General features: G+C 46.7%; 2 protein-coding genes across 13 annotated transcripts in view; one reads left to right on the top strand and one right to left on the bottom strand.

Annotated features, from left to right (window-relative positions):
- The window catches only part of ATP6V0A4 (ATPase H+ transporting V0 subunit a4), a 60936-nt gene extending 53059 nt beyond the window's left edge, over window positions 1-7877 (bottom strand). For 8 of the 9 annotated variants that reach the window (XM_016161883.2, XM_036230845.1, XM_016161880.2 and 5 more), the window contains exon 1: window positions 7767-7877. The gene's annotated coding sequence lies outside the window, so the exon portion shown is untranslated. The remainder of the gene's footprint in view (window positions 1-7766) is intronic. The other variant, XM_016161875.2, reaches the window with a different exon arrangement.
- On the top strand, window positions 7824-17070 carry TMEM213 (transmembrane protein 213). 4 transcript variants are annotated; one of them, XM_016161887.2, is made up of 3 exons: window positions 7824-7963; window positions 10935-11003; window positions 11865-17070. In XM_016161887.2, exons 1-3 carry the CDS (start codon window positions 7852-7854, stop codon window positions 12032-12034), a joined length of 351 nt encoding a protein of 116 aa, XP_016017373.1. In that variant the 5' UTR covers window positions 7824-7851; the 3' UTR covers window positions 12035-17070. The 4 variants fall into 4 exon arrangements, with proteins under 4 accessions (XP_016017373.1, XP_016017371.2, XP_016017372.1 ...); XM_016161885.2 differs by having other exon boundaries at window positions 10935-11096; XM_016161886.2 differs by having other exon boundaries at window positions 10932-11003.

Here is a 17070-nt window from a genome sequence, read left to right as displayed (position 1 = left end):
AAACTGCTTCTAAGTTTTCATTTTTACAAATATTGAAATGTTGAGATGGAGAATCTTAGATACACATTTTTGTGTTCATCTCTGATTATTTCCCTGGAGAAAAAAAAAAAATTCTAAAGAGCTACACCACAGAAGAGAAGGTGACCGATATAAACTGACCTTTACAAAGCCTACAGCTTAGCTATAAATCATCTCAGTTACTGAGATTGGACGTGATGGCAGATTGTTTTTGCTCCCAAGCACCTGATCAAAATAAGCAATAAAAAAATCACATCGAGAGGAAGATAACCTCATCTAGGCCCCAAGTTAATTCTACAAACGATTGTGTCTAATTGTAATTTTACACATGCATACACACAAATAACCAGGTACACAAGGAAACACAATGACATAAATGAACACCAGCAGAAATAAAAGACAACGAAGACAGACAGATAGGGGGGTGAAGATTGGAAAACAAAAAGCTGTAAAAAAAATATAATAGAAATTCTGGAACTAAAAATAAACAACAGAAATTGAGAACCCAATAGATAGCTATCGTTTAAAGAAATTTCTAAGATCAAGATGAAGCCACTCCTGCCGGGGTTGCCATGTCAGCAAACCAGAATTTAGATAACTTTTGTGTCCCTAGAAGTGCTCCTCTGGACCAGAAATGCAGGATATTCATTCAGACAGTCCCCAAACGCCAAGCCAGCTCTGGGCCTTCTCATCCCAAACAAGGCTGACTAGGTGGCCCTAACTGGTCACATATTTTCTATTTGTCTCTTCCTTGTTCTTTGTCTTATAAAAGAGTCTCAGTGTTCCTTTTTGCAGTTCTTCGAAGGGAAACTGCTCCCTTTATGAAGTGTTCAAGTTTGTTCATGTCACCTAAATTGTCTTCCTTAATCATTTTTTAGGGGGTGGGGGGGTGTGGAATTAGGCATAGGCGATAAGAGATTTAATAAAAGATAGGACAGAAGAAAATATCCGAATAAAGCCCATGAAAACACAAGGATGGAGAATAAAGAAGAAGGTAGAGAATTAGAAAATGCAATGGAAAAGTCTACCCTTTGTGTAACTGGAGTACTAGAAGGAGAGAAAAGAATCAAACAGAAGTAATATTTGAGAGCGGAGAATTTTTCAAAACTGACAAAAGACATCAACTCTATATTCAAGTGCCAACGAACCCCAAGCAAGACAAATAAAAAGAAATCCCTACCTGAGCACATCAGAACAGAACTGCTGAAAACTAAAGACAAAGCAAAACTCTTAGAAACAACCAAAGGGAAAAAGAGAGAAATTACCTACAAGGTTGCACCAATTAGATAAACAGTTCGCAACAGAAACAATGGAAGTCAAAAGAACTAGAATGATATCCTTAGCACTGAAAGAATCTGCCGGCCTAGAATTCTAAACCCAATGAAAGTATCTTTCGAGAATGAAGAATAAAAACACATCTAGGCAAAAACAGAGCAGTAATCACTCGCTGAGTGAATAACAAAAGAAGGAAATGATTGCAGATGAAAAAACGGACTTGACAAAAAAAGTCAAGAACAATAAATTGGTACATATATGGAAATTTTAAATATTCACAGCATAAAATAATAATAATGACTTATTGAGTGAAAAAGTATGTATACAGTTAAGGAGATAAATGACTCTAATGATATAACAATCAGGAGTAGAAAATCAGAGTTTAAGTTCCAAAGTCTTCCCATCATCTGTGAGGACGGTAAGAGTATCAATTAATATTAGACTTAGATAAGACGAGAATTCATGCCGTCACCTTTAAAAACTGGAATAAAAAACTTAATCCAAAAGAAGTGAGGGAAAAAAAGGACAAGATGGGAAAACCAGAGAGTACTCGGTAAGATGCAGGTCCCACCCCTCGACCTGTCAGTAAACACATGCGTGTGAACAGTCAGTGGTCGCATTAAAGACAAAGATGGTCAGACTGGATTTTTTTTTTTTTAAATCCTACACTATATTTTTATAAGGTACACATCTAAAACGTAGTCAAGCTTTAGAAAAGTTGAAAGAAATGACGGAAAAAGATAGAGGATGCAAAACCAAACAAAAGAAAGGTCGTATAGCTATGGTGATATCACGTGAAGTCAACCTAACGGCAGAACACATTAACAGAGATAGGGAAGGTGAAAAGGCCTCCTGGACCTGATTCTGCGTGCGTGCGTGCGTGCATTGGAGAAAGGCTTCCTCCCACCCACAAGCAATTCTCAGGTGCCAGCAAGGTGTCCAAGAATTGTGCCACGATCAACCCAGAGACAGAATCAGATGCCACGGATACAAGCCTCGGTCACACAAGACTGCCCTCCACTTCAAATGCCAGATGCAGGCCCGGGCTGTTCCCTGTGCATCTCACCAAACGGCTACAAACTGGAGGTTCCAACAACCAGGATCCCAAGCACAAATCCAGGTTGTTACCTGTGCTTCTGACCAACTGGCTATAAATCAGATGTTCCCACGTCCCCCTCCTTGGGTTCAATTAATTTGCTAGAACTCACAAACTCAAGAAACCGGTTTATTCCCTAGATTCCCAATTTATTATGAAAGGATAGAACTCGGCAACCACCAGATAGAAAGAGATTCACAGGACAAGCTACGGGGAAGGGGCGCGGAGGTCCACACCCCCTCAGAGTGACACTTTCCCAGCACCCCCCGAGTTCACCAACTGGACGCTCTCTGACCCTCCATTCTGAGTTTTTATGGAGGCTTCGTTCCATAGGCACAATTGATAAAATCATCAGCCATTGGTGACTGATTCAACCTCCAGTCCCTCTCCCCTCCCCAAGGTCAGGGGGTAGGACCACAAATGCCAACCCTCTAATCACAGGGGCTGGTGCCCCTAGCAACCAGCTCCCCTCTTTCGGGGCAGTCTAATAGTCCCCTCATTAACATAACAAAAGAAAACACTTGTCCGCTCTCATCACTTAGGAAATTCTAAGGGTTTTAGGAGCTCTGTGCCAGAAACAGTTACAAAGATCAAATATGTAGTTCTTATTCTAAATCGATATCACAAAGGGATGTCATAAAATGATTTTTTAAAAAAGGTTCGATTCACCAGGAAGATGTCATAATTCTGTATTTGAATGAGGCCTAATGACAGCCTCAAATCCTGAATGCAAAAATAGGCAAAACTACAAAGAAAAGAGAAAATATCCACAATCATCTGTCTCAGTATTCAATAGAATAAGTAGACCAAATTTTTTAAAAAACATGAAAAGTACAGAACTTCTAAACCACACAATTAGCACTCTTTATCTGATGTACTTAAAGTAGAATACTGAAGAACCCCATAACTATATGACCACTGAACATTTACAAAAATTTGGCCAGATGATGGTTCTTGATGAATATCAAAACATGGAAATCATCATAATGTGTTCTCAGATCGTAGTGCAATTCGGCTAGAAATCAGTAACAAAAAAGGTAACTAGAAATCCTCCATATGTTTGGAAATTAAGAAATACACTTTGGAGAAGACAGAGGGGAATGAGATCCAGGGCCCAGGCAGGAGATGGCCTTTGCCAAGAGGAAGTCCCATTCTTTCTGTCAGTCCCACCTCTGTGGGGATCAGTGGTCCCAGAGTCCCCTATCCTGGGAACTGCTCAGAGAAGGCTCCAAATGGTGGGCTCCAGGCCGCGTTCACTTTGTTACTTTCATCAACTCTATGGCACCATCTCAAGGGGGATCCTGTGTAGTTCTCCATTTTTTCTTACAACAGTACTCACTCTCTCCCAGTCAGAGACATAACCAAGCAGCAGTGTGTGAGGGTAAGCTCCTCCACAAACTAACTGCCATTCAGGTGAAGGTCTAAACGTGTCGTCCCGTGAGCAGCTCAAGACTGACATTCTGGAAAAACAGGCCCTGATGAAGCCACGTGCAGAAGAGCCACGGACCCCACGTCTGCTTGGAAGTTAGGGGATGGCAGCCACAGTTGAGGTTGGGGCTATGATTCTCCTGAGAGTGGACTAACTGGAAAGGTGAGCCTCAAGTTCAAGGCCAGTGGTCTCTCCCCAGGGATGGAGAGGCAATCGAGGGGCCCACCAGAATTACAAGGGAAGTTTCCTCAACATAAAATACCCCTCCCGTAGGCAGAGGCCGTTCCAAGCCACAGCATGCTGGTTTTCATCCCTTTAGCACAAGAAACGCTCTGCCCTCTGCTCTTCCTCTTTTTCAAGTGAAATCTTAGCATGCAAAACAGATACAAATAGAGGCAGTGAAGGGTCTGGAAACCCATGCTTGTGGTCAGCCGCAACCACTACCATGGAGCCTGACCACAGACATTTTAGTCTGGACTTTTAAAAAAAGTACGTGTAACCAAACACCAAACTCAACCATTAAAAAAAAAAAAAAATCTTGAGAAAGTTCCCACAGAAAGCCTAGCTTTGAGTAAGGCCACTTCCTGGTACAGCTTCCAGAGCAAACCTGATATAAAATGTGTTTGAGAGTTCCTGGGTAAGGTAACCAACCAGCTGCGTGGAGTTATTAATTATAACTCTGTTTTTTAAATTAAAAAAAAAAAAAAAACAGCTAATAATGGTGACACTTGTAAACTAGTCACCAGGAAGCCCTTCCTTTGGGAATTCGTTGAGTTATCAAGACCAGTCAAGTCCATCCTATTTTAGGATAACAAAACCCTTTGATGTGTTAAGAGAATGTTTATCTTTTAATGGCTTGCAAACACCACATCTATAACAGTCCCAAATCAAGTAACAACACGGTAAAAATAAGGACAGAGGGGACTGATTTTTATCCTTGCCCTCAACATCCACTGCATCTAGAATTCCTGTCACTAGTATGATTTGCTCTGATGCTGTCGGCTCAGATAGGTGGATGCTCCTTAAACCACCATCACGACAACCGCAGGCAGGACCCTTTCAAACCTGTGAGTGTCCCAGGCTCTCATTACTTTGGAGGGCCACAGTGCTTGCATCAAACATGTTAAAACGTGCCCAAGAGCCTATGTCAAATGGCTTCTGTTTAAAGAAACTGTATAACTCTGCTTTCAAGAAAAAAATTTTTTTTGATTGCACAGTTTTTGTTGTTCACATTTTGGATCTGGGAACTTTTTTTTTTTTTTAAGTCTCAAACGTTTTTGAGACCCTTGAAAATCTCAGAGACCCCTGTTATTCCTAGCACCTACTGGAGAAGTCGGCCCTAGTCCGTGAAGCTGACTGCGCGGTTTACGGCGAGGAAGATGTCAAGAACTGTGTTTGTCCTATTAAGTAATGTCATCTCTGTGGGGACCCAACAGGGAAATTCCTGTCTGGTTTTGCTATCGAGAGCAGTTCTGCTTCTCCTGTTCTTTTCATCTTGTGAGCCCGCAGATCACGGACGTGATCATGTTACCTTCTTCACGCTCGCTACCAGGAAGCTTAGAACACGCGCTCCTGGATCCGTCTTGTATTTCCTACCCTTTCTCTTCTTCTCATCTCATTTATTTTATTCTATCTAGTTTAACTAATTGCATGTATGCTTCCTTAAACCCCTTTTGGGGCCAAGACAGGATGTCGATAGATCAATCAATACATTGTGCTATTTTCCCCTAAAATGTCTTTCTCCCATATTTTCTACTTATGACGACCCTTCTATTAAAATGTTAGTTCACGTTTACTGGGGACTTTCCATCAGCCGGCACTATGCGAAGCACCATACATGGATAACCCCCTCTGAGATATGTGCTACGGTGCTATGACTTTTCAGATAAAGATCCCGGGGCTTGGATGTATAAAGGAATTTGCTGAGGCCGCTCAGACAATCAGGGGCAGGGCTGGAATTTCACCCGCTCACCCCGGCCGTTATCCTGCAGGCCTCTTCCTGGATTCCCTTCTGTTGATTTGGCCCCTTAAGCGCCTCTAGATTCTGTTCCCCTCTTCGCTATTCTCAGCCCAATCTTTTATTTCAGGACCCTTCCAGTCTCTGGCTGGGATTTTTTTTTTTTTTTTACGACCGCTTCTTAGATGATCTCTCTGAGTCCAGGCCTGTCCTCCGAAGATGAGGCCTCCACACCTTAAAAATACAAGTGTCCACGAGATCCACATAAAGGGCCCCAGTCATGAGACGGAGTCGGTTTCCTCTGTCCACCATGCAAGACCATTACAATCTGTTCTTAGCCTAACGAGCCCACGCCATGCTCTGCAGACAGTAATTACTTCCCAAACAAGAGTTACACGCTCCTGCCTTCGGGGCCTCGCACATACTGCTTCCTCCTCCCACATCTTTCAGCTCCAGGTCTAAATGCCACCTCCACTGTGAAATGTTCTCTGATGCTCCCTAGTCCCTATCCCCCCGTCTGTGAACTTCCCACTCTTTTTTAGGCGAGGCAACCCTTGGTTGACCTCACAGATTGCAAGGCCCTTGTCAGTTTACAATCCCTTATTATTTATTTTTTACACCTACAGAACCTGGTCTTCCTAGGTGGTCTCCCATCCAAGTACTAATCAGGCCCGACCCTGCTTAGCTTCCAGGCGAATTTCCCATTCTTTGCAGAGACCGCCTCACCACACTTATGTCATAGTGTTGTCATTACCTGTCCATCCCCCTCACCGGACCTTGAGATCCTCAAAGACAGGACCGTGCTGCCTCAGCCGCCTCAGAACCCGTCAACCCGAGGGGCCCAGCACACAACGGCTGCTCAGTAATTGTTGAAGGTTCAACCAAGCGGCAGGACCGAAACTAGAGTTTCGCACTCTGCCTGCACATCAGCCCCCCTAACTTCTGTCCCCAACCCCTATGCCCATGAATACAGGGCCACCACTAATTTGTACCTTTGGGCGAATTAGAGAAAAGTGCCTCCTCTAGCAAATCTGTTCCTCTGTGAATCCCTCCCTTGTGCCTTGCAGGCAGATTTGGCCCCTTCCTGCTTTACAGCCCCGAACTCTGGAAGATGCCCATATCTGGGTCTTACCATATTACATCTCAATGCTTTCTTCACTGCTTGGTCTCCCTGCAGGACTGTGAGTAGGGAAAGCAGGGAACATGTCTTGGTCATCTCTGAGTCTCAAATGTCCAGGATGAGGCCTTCCATATTCACAATAGATATTCAATAAACGTTTTAGGCTGAGGGCAGTGCTCTGAGCAAGTTACTACCCCCTTCGAAATCTTCACAAAGTCTCCAAGTTGCCTCCTGACTGTTTCAAACTCCCCCGCGTGGTGCATCGGAAGCCCAGCCTCACTGGCCCCCTCCCCACCTCGTTCTCCTCGGGTCACCTACCCTCATCTGTGCTGGGGGCACAGTGGACTTCCGAGCACCTCTACCTCTGGGCCCTCACTCACCTGTCCCTTCTGCCAACGGTACCATCTTCTCCTCTTTGCCTGTCCAAATTCTATCCATCCCTCAAGACCCAACCCAAACGCCACCTTCGGGGAGCATCCCATGCACAGATGCAGCTTCTCACTGCTGAAGATCAATGAACTTCTTCCCTAGGCACTGCGGGAACGGTGCCCTGAGCCTGAGTGTGTGTTTGAAACTAAAGTGCTTTTCTCCCAGACTTCAGCATAGTGTACACAGTAAGTGTGCACTCACTATCAGGCTACAAGGAACAGGCAATCCAGCCTCTCTCCAGCCTTTTTTTTTTTTTTTTCCCTTTTCTCAGTATAGGCAAAAAAATCCTGAGCTCAAGGAACACCACATAATTGCCCCTCCCTCCTCCCCCCGGCCACATAGTTTGGCTTCCCTTCTAGAGAGGTTAAAAGCAAGTGTGACAGGAGAACTTTCCTTTGCTCCACCCCCTCTGTTTTCCCCAAAACACGGAGTAGAAATTCACCTCTGACAGCACTGTTTTCAAGCTCCTGCAGGACAGGACACACTCGGGACACCTGGCACCTGGCACTCGGCACGCGTCAGGCGCGATGGTGCAGGTGGACGCCTCTCTCCCCAGCATGAAGCGCCTCGCCTCGGTGCCTCGCGCTGCCCTGGTCCTCAGCCTGGTCCTCGGCTCCTTGCACTCGGCTTGCTTGGCAGGTAGAACTGTGAGCTTTATTCTCAGTCACACGGGGAAGGGGAAGGGAGGGACGGAGGGAGGGGAAAAAAAGGAGGATTCCTTGGCTAGGGTTGGTCCTGCGAAAGGAAAGAGGAAACAGCTCTTTTTCATCTGAAGGATTTGGCAGGGGGTGGTGGGGTTGGTTGGGGGTAGTCTAGGATTACTCCTGTCCTCAGCTAGGACAGGGGCAACCACCTCTGCTGACCTTTGCCACAGAGGAGGAGGAAAGAGCAGTGTACACAGTCTCTCTCCCATCAGGGGATGAAATCAGCCTAAATTGACGCCTTCTGGGTACCCTTTGCCAGTGGCCCCTTCTCAGTGCCCCCGCCCCTCACCTGAGGCCCTCTGTCCCTCCCTTGACCCTGTGCGTCCCTGGCAGACTTCACAAAACCTTAAGGCATGAAAGCTGCGATAAGCTGCCTACCGTTCTCCCATGTTCCCTGGGCACAGGCGATGCCGGGCTATCACCGTGTGGAGGCTGGAGGGGCTGAGGCCAACCCCGTCAACCTCACCCAGGCTGGGCTCTCCACTCCGAGCTCCTGGCTTTTGCCTCTGGCTTTGATCCTCCTCCTCCCCTCAGAGTCTCTAACTTGCTCCCTAACAAGTCTCTCTCTCCTTCTCTCAAAACCAACCCTCTCTGCCCCCACATCAGCCTGTATCTGTCTTTTTCATCTTCACAGTCCCTCCTAGGAGGGCTCAGAGGGTGGGCTCTCAAACCCAGCGAGGCTCAGTTCTGGCTTGCATGACCTATAGCTGTGTGACCTTGAGCAAATTACTTATCCTCTCCGCGCCCTACTTACCTCATTTATAGCAGGGCTTATATGTAGGGTTGTTATAAAGATGAAATGACTGGGCCGCAGGTAAAATACCTTTTAATAAACTAACTCATGGTTTTATTGTCCAGTACAACTCTTCCCCAAATAAGAGTGTTCTGCTGCTTTCTGTTTACACTCACGGAGCCTTATTTAGGAGAGGGCCTCAAAAAAAACATGACAGATTTAACTACACTGAATAGTTGGGTCTTCCCAACAGCCTTTACTTTGGAGGTGACCCTAAGGGGGACCAATCTCTGGCTGGCTCTGCTTATGAGGGAGGCGGGTGCTATTTAAATCTCAGGAACTTATAAGTTTGGTTTGAACCATATAAAATTGCTGATACTGAACAGTGTTTGACCCACAGAAATGGCAATTTCATATGGTTTACCCTAATACTGGTATCCAATTCACTAGGCTTTTTTTTTCCCCCACTCGCTTGCTCGAGACGGGGACCACTTCCACTCTAGCGGAAAGGGGAGGTGAAAGTCAGGGCCAGGGAAGTTGTCTGGGTTACAAGGAACATTAAAACTCTGAGGAATTGATTCCTCCAAAACAAAGACGGAGCTCTAAGCCATTCGGCTGTAAATAATTTACAGTAACAACCAGATTGCATCGAGGTTATGACTATACTTTAGGTCGGAAATTGGCCAGCTCGGGAGTGGGTGGCATAAAATTAGTCTGAGCAGCAATTTCATGCCATTGGCTATTCAAGAAGTTTCTTCTTAACTTGTCCTGCTATGTGACAACAAGCTCCTTTGAAGGACATGCTGACCTAGAGTCAGTGGAGCCTTGAGAGTTTCCAATCCATTTTTTATTTTTGTGCATGCATTCCCAAGAAGCGGATGGAACAGCAATACCATTTCTGGAAAGATTTTCCCAGATTGGTGTCTTGGCCTTGACCTACGTAGGTTGGCACTCGCAGAACTTTTTTTCATGAGAGAAGTGTTTCTCATCTCTGCTGGGCTTGCCAGCATGACACACGTCGTGATCGAGCACTCAAAATGTGGCTAATCTGACCAAGAAACCGAACTTTTTAACCAAAACGGTCGCCTGTGGCTACCGTACGGGACGGAGTGGGCCGAGACGACGGGTCTTCGCACTGTCTTGTGGGAAGGAGCATGGGCACCAGCTCCGCTTCCCCGGGGACTCTCGTGTTCACCTCTGCAAGCCCCCCTCACCCCCCAAACCCTGGCGGAACTTCGAGAATTCTCGCCGAAGCCCTGTAATCGCTGTGCTCCATGCTTATCAATCAAGGGGCCATTCTCGGAGCTGCGTGTGCTTGAGGCCTCCACACTTGCCTGTATGGTGTTTAATTTTTTTTGATAACCATCTCCCGCTTTTTGACAATGATATATAATCATTGTCGGAAATCCAGACTCAAGGTCAGATTTCAATGTTGATTTGTTTAAGGTTTGGAAAGGAATTGGAGATGGTTATGAAAAGATATTCCCGATTTTTCAATGAGTGTGTTAGTATATACTAGAAAAACCATTTTATGTGTATGTATCTGCACAGAAAGCAGCCAAAACAGAGTGTTTGGAAAGCTGTAACATTAAAGACGAGGAGAAACGGAGATAAAGCATCTCTGAATGAGAGAAGACAATGATAGGAAAAGTGGTGTGTATGCGTTTGCGAGAGCTGATGTAACAAAAAAGCAGACCGAGTGGCTTAAACAAGAGAGCTCCCCTCTCACAGGTCTGGAGGCCCAGGCGTTGGCAAGGCCGGTCACCCCGGAGGCCCCTCTCCTCGGCTCGTGGGTGGTCGCCTTTTCTCTGCGTCCTCGCATGGTCGTTCGTGTGTGTGTGTGTGTGTGTGTGTGTGCGCGCGCGCGCACATCCTGGGGTCTCTCCCCCTCATAGGATGCCAGTCATCCCGAATGAGGGCTCACCCACATGACCCCCTTCCACCTTAAATTACCTCTTTAAAGGTCTTACCTCCGAATATCGTCACTATTGGGGTTAGGACGTCGACATAGAAACTGTACTAACAGGGGCTGGCTCTGTCCTATGAAGCCTAGACTAAGAGCTTCTGTAATACTTGAATGCTCACTACTGGTTTACAAAAAAGATGCCAAACTCTATGCCTGGGAATGGCTTTTCCTAGTGCCTGAGACTGTCTCCTGTCTTTCTTCCAGAAGCAAGCAGTGGCAGCAACTCAACCTTGACCGCCCACCATCCAGACCCCGAAACCCTGGAGCAGTGCCTCAGTAAGCTTCTGCCAACTGCCCTGACCAGAGCTGGCCCTGGGGCTGGGAGGGAAACTCAAGCCTCCTGGCTTTCCGTTAACCAGCGTCATCCGGGTGAGCCCAGCCTCGCCTTCCTGCGCGCTGCTGTGGTCTGTTCAGGGCCCCCAGAGCTGCGGGCAGAGTCTGTCTAAAAAGCTATCTCAGCCTTGGCCCCCACCTAGGCTCACAATCTTTGGTATAGGTAGCTTTAATGACCCGTCCCCAGGACAGCAGCCAAAGACGTTCCGAGTTCAAAGATTTGTGGCAGTATGGTGGTAGGAAGACCACAAAAATCAATGAGTCCCACCTCTGCCCGAGGCAGGACCTTCATTTTTTTGTACCCTTTGCATATTTCTGTTCGTCCTCTACTGGAATACTTCCAGCCACAAGGAGGTCGGTACTTTATAGAGTGACCACTGTTACGCATGACTAATTAATAGGAAGTTTTGCTGTTTTCTAAGTCTGGCTTCCTTTATTCCATCCTCACTGGATGACCAAAGGCCTCCACTTCCGGGCACTTACAAAGGAGAGTCGGCAGTAATATGCAGGGGTTAAGAACATGGCTTTGGAGTCCTGCAGACTCGGGTTTGAGTTCTAGTTCTGCCATCTCGTGACCCTGGTGGCCCAAGTTACAGCTTCAGCTCCTTCGTGTAAAATGGGAGTAACCACCTGTCACTTAGTGAGGAACAAACAAGGTCACATGCGCAGAGCATTCAGTGTAACGCGTGGCCAGCTTTCGTAAAGGTTGGCTGCCGCGTTACCGTTCTGTCACGAATGCTGCAAAGGAGCTGGGCAGGCCCGGTGTGACACACCCCTGCATTCTTGCTGTCTCTTCCCTACCAGATGTGGACTTCTGCCCACAAGCAGCCCGGTGTTGCCGCATTGGAGTGGACGAGTACGGCTGGATCATGGCTGCGATCGGCTGGAGTCTTTGGTTTCTCACCCTCATCCTGCTCTGTGTGGATAAACTGCTGAAGTTAACCCCAGACGAGCCCAAGGACTTGCAAGCCTGAGACAGAGAACCGCAGCCCCGAGAATGTCGATCGCCCCCCAATTATAGATAACAGCAGGAACGGAGTAGCCCCGATGTGGTTTCTGTTACTTTAGTCATTTTTACCTTCAAACGTCCATTTCTTTTAAAAGGGAAGGAAGAAGAAAAAAGGGGATCCAAATAAGACAAGGCCGGGGCTGCCTTCGCACCTAAGTTCCAAAGGCATCGGGCGCTCCGAGCCCTGACTACATCCTCTCTCGAGATCGTCTGCATGGGACTTGCTCCTATTGTAACCGTCACTTCCTTCTGGCGCACAAGAAACAGGAGACGTAGTCCTTTCGTCAACACATCTGAAGTTAAATTCACAACCCTCTTACCCCAATCAGGTCTCTGCGGTCCCGCCCGTCAGTCGAGGGCACCGCTGTCATTTCGAACCGAACTGCTGGATGACCTCTGATGCCCCCGCTGCGCCCACGCCCGTGTCCGGCGCTCCTCCAGTTCTTGCTGTTTCCTCGATACCACCTTCCGCGGCCATCGGGTGCCGTTCGCCCCGCCAGCACCCTGCTCCTGGCCTTCACCACATCGTCCCCGCGTTATTTCAGGAACGTTTCCTTTCACTCACTCTGCCTCCAGGATCTTCCTCCCCTGCTCGCCTCTCCCCACGGACAGGACAGCCGCCACTGTTGTCACTCCCCTGCTGACGGCCTTCGGTGTCTCCTAACGACGGAGACCTTACGGCCTGTCATTCGGCTCTTCTCATGAGTCCAGCCACCTTCCCTGGTCTGACTCCCAGCTCAGGAGGTGAAGGAAGAGTTCGGATTGGCCCACTCCGCTTCTCTGCCACCTTCCAACTCTGCCTCCCAACTCCACCTGCAGAATGAAGGCCATTGCACTGAGTCCAGATCAAAGTCTTGCTCTGCCTGGAGCCTTCCCAATCGTCTTGGGGGGCTGAGAGCTGGTGCTCTTAGCTGCTCTGGCCTGAGATGCGGCCATCAAGAACGAACCTCCTCACAATCTGTTAATACTTCTGCAGCACGGCAAGCTCTTCCTAAGTTTGCCCGGGGAATGACTGGATGAATGAGTCCTTACCCCAGGGGAACTATGACTGTCACTTTGCATTCACAGCCTCCATTTCTCTATAGATGGCTGAAATAACCAAACTTCTGAGGAAGCCAGTTGGTCTGATTCCTGTTCTCTCTGAATCACTTAGCACAAGGATGTCACCTGTCACTGCCAACACAGCCAATGGGGTGGGGAGGCGAGGAGGATGGCTTCATTAGAAGGAAGAGTCTTAGACTACAGCAGAGTGGATTACATGTAGTTGCCGCCACGGTCACATTAAAACTCAGGTATTCTGTCAATTGCTTTTCGTTCACCTGCCCAGGAGGAAGGCAGACCAAATCCAAACCATCACTCTTCCCTTTGAGACACAAAAGACGGTCATGTAATCTGATAACTACACTGCCCAGATGCTGTATCTCAGATACATTCCCAGCGTGGAATCGATCCTAGCAAAGATTTATCAATAAATTAAAAAGGAAAACGTGAGGGCAAAATCGAGTATCAAGTCCCAGGGGTCCAAGAGCTTCCTGGTACAGTGCGGCAGGACTTGCCTAACCGTAGATGTACTTTTCATTCAAAAATTTTGCCTGTAGTAATCAGTGCTGTCCTCAGCACAGTTACGGCCTGTGTGACACAAAGCCCATCCTGTTTGGGGCATTTCTGTTTCAAAGTGTCCTATGTAGTAATAGAACAGTAAACATTAAGGTATGGCACAATGATCTAACTTTCAAAATCATCATTTTAATCTATTCCTTTTTATATGTATGATACTCAAGAACAAATAAACCGAATATAGAATGTTCTATTCAAACTGAAATATTGTAACATGCAAGATTAATCGAAAACAAGACAGGCTAGCTCGGGCCTCTTTGCTACAAAAACACATGTAAGCATATTTTTAAACGTAGAGAAAGAACAATCTAGAAATGTTTTTGATGAAGAGCAGCTCTCTCTGAACCCTGCCATCCATCTGAAGTCATGTTTATCCTCATGCTGTTGGCAGCGGTGCCTTGTCTCGCCTGGTGTCTACTGCCAGCCCTTTCTGGCTCTGGCCCACCCTCCACACTTCCAGAGTGATCTTTCTATTACATACATAAGTGACCGACTCACTACCTTGCCTAAAATCCTACAGTGACTCCCCACAGCTGAGAGTAAAATCCTCTCTCTTAGGAGGACCCATAAGCCCTTCTGTAAGTGGACTCCAACACTTCTCTGGCTTTACCTCTCGTAGATTCCTCAAGCAACCCCAGTTTTGAATTGTCTCAGCTCCCTAAACATGCCAGGCCTCTCTATTCTCCACACCTTCATTCTTGCTCATCTCATGGCCTGGAGCATACCTTTCCGAGGGGCAGATTTGCTGTGAACCAAGAGAAGCTTGAATTTTGGATCCCCTTACGTGTATGTCCCACCCGCCCCCACCTCCAGGCCTTCTGCCTAATTTTTTTTCGAAAGGAAGGCCCTCGAAATGTACACAGTTTAGGCCCCATAAACCTGGACCCACCCTCACTCCTCCCCACTGCCACCCCTGCTTTCTCTCTCCTGATTGGACTCATCTAGTCTAAGGGGTTGGTCTTCCAAGTCACGCTGTCCCCTCTTCCCTGTATGGATGCACACGCACCTCACCTCAATGGCCTGTGCTCACTTCAAGGACAGCACTGTGACAAAGACTCCTTCTTTCACCAAACTCTAGCCAAGCTCCCCTGAGCCCATTTCTCTACTAGGTCTCAACCTTGGTCTATAAAGAAATATAGTCAAAAATACAATAATAACTATATATGCTGTCAGATAAGTACTGGAATTATCACTTGATCACTTTATAAGATATATAAATGTCTAACTACTATGCTGTACACCTGAAACAAAGATGATAGTGTATGTCAACTAAAATTGAGAAATAAAAAAATTTTAAAGAAAAAAAACCACTTAAGCACTAACATAGTTTCCAACAGCTCAAGACCATATCCCTAGGGTGACCCCAGGCCCCTTAAAGTGCCTGAGATAGTCTAAGACTGCCAAAGTATTTTACTGTTTGTTCTAACAAATGCCTGACAGCAAGCCCCCAACTACCCTTTCTTACAGCATCTACTAAAAAGTGCTTTTAGTTGTGAATCCTTCCTCTATGCCTTTGGGATGTACAGATCTATAATTACATCTATATCTGCTATAACTCAGGACCTGAGAACTGGTCCTTTAAAGTACCCTCATCAGGAAGGACAGGGCCTCTGTGTCCCAGCCTCTGTGACTTTGATGACCGTCAGCTAGCAGACACAGCTGGCCTACTCAGCATTTACGCTGACCAATTGTCTGTCTTTTCTCACTCCCCTGACTCTACTGAGCCTCCACAAACAACCCCACCCTACTCGCTCGTTCTCCCTATAAAATGCCCAGTGCCCTCCATACAAATCAAAGATGAGTTCAGTTCACACTGGATCCTATTCCCATTGCAACGGTTATTACTGATTAAATCTGTCCTTATCACTTTTGTGTCCAGCTCTGTTTATCTTTGATAAATGAGCACTTTGGGCCACAGTATCTGCCTGTCTTTCTCCCTCGCCTCTCTAAAGGCAGGGACTGTGGCTTTAGCCTCTCATTTCTTCCACCTACTCAGTGCCTGGCTGTGCAGCAGAAACTCAGTAAATGTTTGAGGAATTAGGAGAGACCCAGGAATGTGCCCTGTGCAAATAACTGCGGTGAAACGACAGAGATCAAAGACGGAGGCAGCGGCTCTTGGGAAAACTTGGGATTTGAGGTTGGAAAAGATTTTAATCGTTGTTTTTACAAGTTTATGATTATATGTATTTTTAAGTCATTTGTGGAATTGAGTAGCTGGTAGGTCAACCCAACAAATTAATTCTGTGATGAGAGGCTAAATATACAAATGGACAAAAACCAGGCTATGTCTAAAAATAGAACTTTGACCCACAATCTGTAGCAGTCAGTCAGGAAGCCAACCCGCTCCCCACGGCAACCAGTCTAGTGAGTCACACTGCTCTCTGCAGCAACCAGACCAGAGAGCCGACCAATCACCTCCGTAACCATCAGCCCAAAGAGCCAGGACTTGGTTAATAACCGACAGTTCAGTTCACCAACTTATGACCAACCAGAGAAAGCCAAATATGCACCCCTAACCAATTGCACAGGACACGCTGCCTACAGCTGTCCTACACCGACAGCCTCCATGAAAAGCACAGCGCACGGCCTGCGATCTGCCTCCTTTTCACTAAAAAGCTTCGTCACTCCCCTGCCTGCCTCTGGGTCTGCCATATGTAAATGGTGGTGGCTGATCAATAACAACAGCAAGCTCTGAGGAAATAGCTCTTCCTTGTTCCCATTTGCGTGATCTTCATTTCCACAGCGATTCTTTGTTGAACTTCACTGAAATATGTGTCCTGTTCTTTATACCTTGAGAAAGATCTTTTTACCTCAGAGATTCCTGTCACCAGGTCAAAATGAGAGAAACTGCGGAGAGGGAATGTTATGGGCTGCACTGTGTCTCCGCAAAATTCACAGGCTGAAGCCCCAGCCCTGGTACCTCAGAATGGAAACTGCGAACAGGGTCATTGCAGACGTAAGTAGTTAAGATGAGGTCACACTGGAGTAGGGTGGGACCCTCATCCAATCTGTCCTTATATAAAGGGGAGATATAGAACAGGCACCCACACAGAGGAATGCCGCGTGAACGCGAAGGCAGATCGGGGTGATGCTTTTACGAGACAAGGAACACAAAAGATAACCAGCAAACCACCAGAAGCTTAGGGAGAGGCCTGAAGCAGGTTCTCCCTCTCCAAACCTGCCAAGACCTTGATCTCGGACTCCCGGCATCAAGAATTGTGAGACAATACATTTCTGTTGGTCTTAGCCACCCGGATTGTGGTATTTTGTTACAGCAACCCTCGCAAACTACTGCAGAGCGTGAGTTTTTGAAAAAAAAAAAAAAAAAAAAAGGCAATTTCAGCTTGAAACCAAGCGTAGCCTTGTGCTCAAGAGCTTGCAATG

The sequence above is a fragment of the Rousettus aegyptiacus genome, unplaced genomic scaffold (assembly GCF_014176215.1).
Source record: "Rousettus aegyptiacus isolate mRouAeg1 unplaced genomic scaffold, mRouAeg1.p scaffold_m13_p_13, whole genome shotgun sequence".
In the NCBI taxonomy this organism is placed as follows: domain Eukaryota; kingdom Metazoa; phylum Chordata; class Mammalia; order Chiroptera; family Pteropodidae; genus Rousettus; species Rousettus aegyptiacus.
The sequence above is the reverse complement of the archived record's forward strand: the minus strand, read 5'-3'. Positions and strand labels throughout refer to the sequence as shown.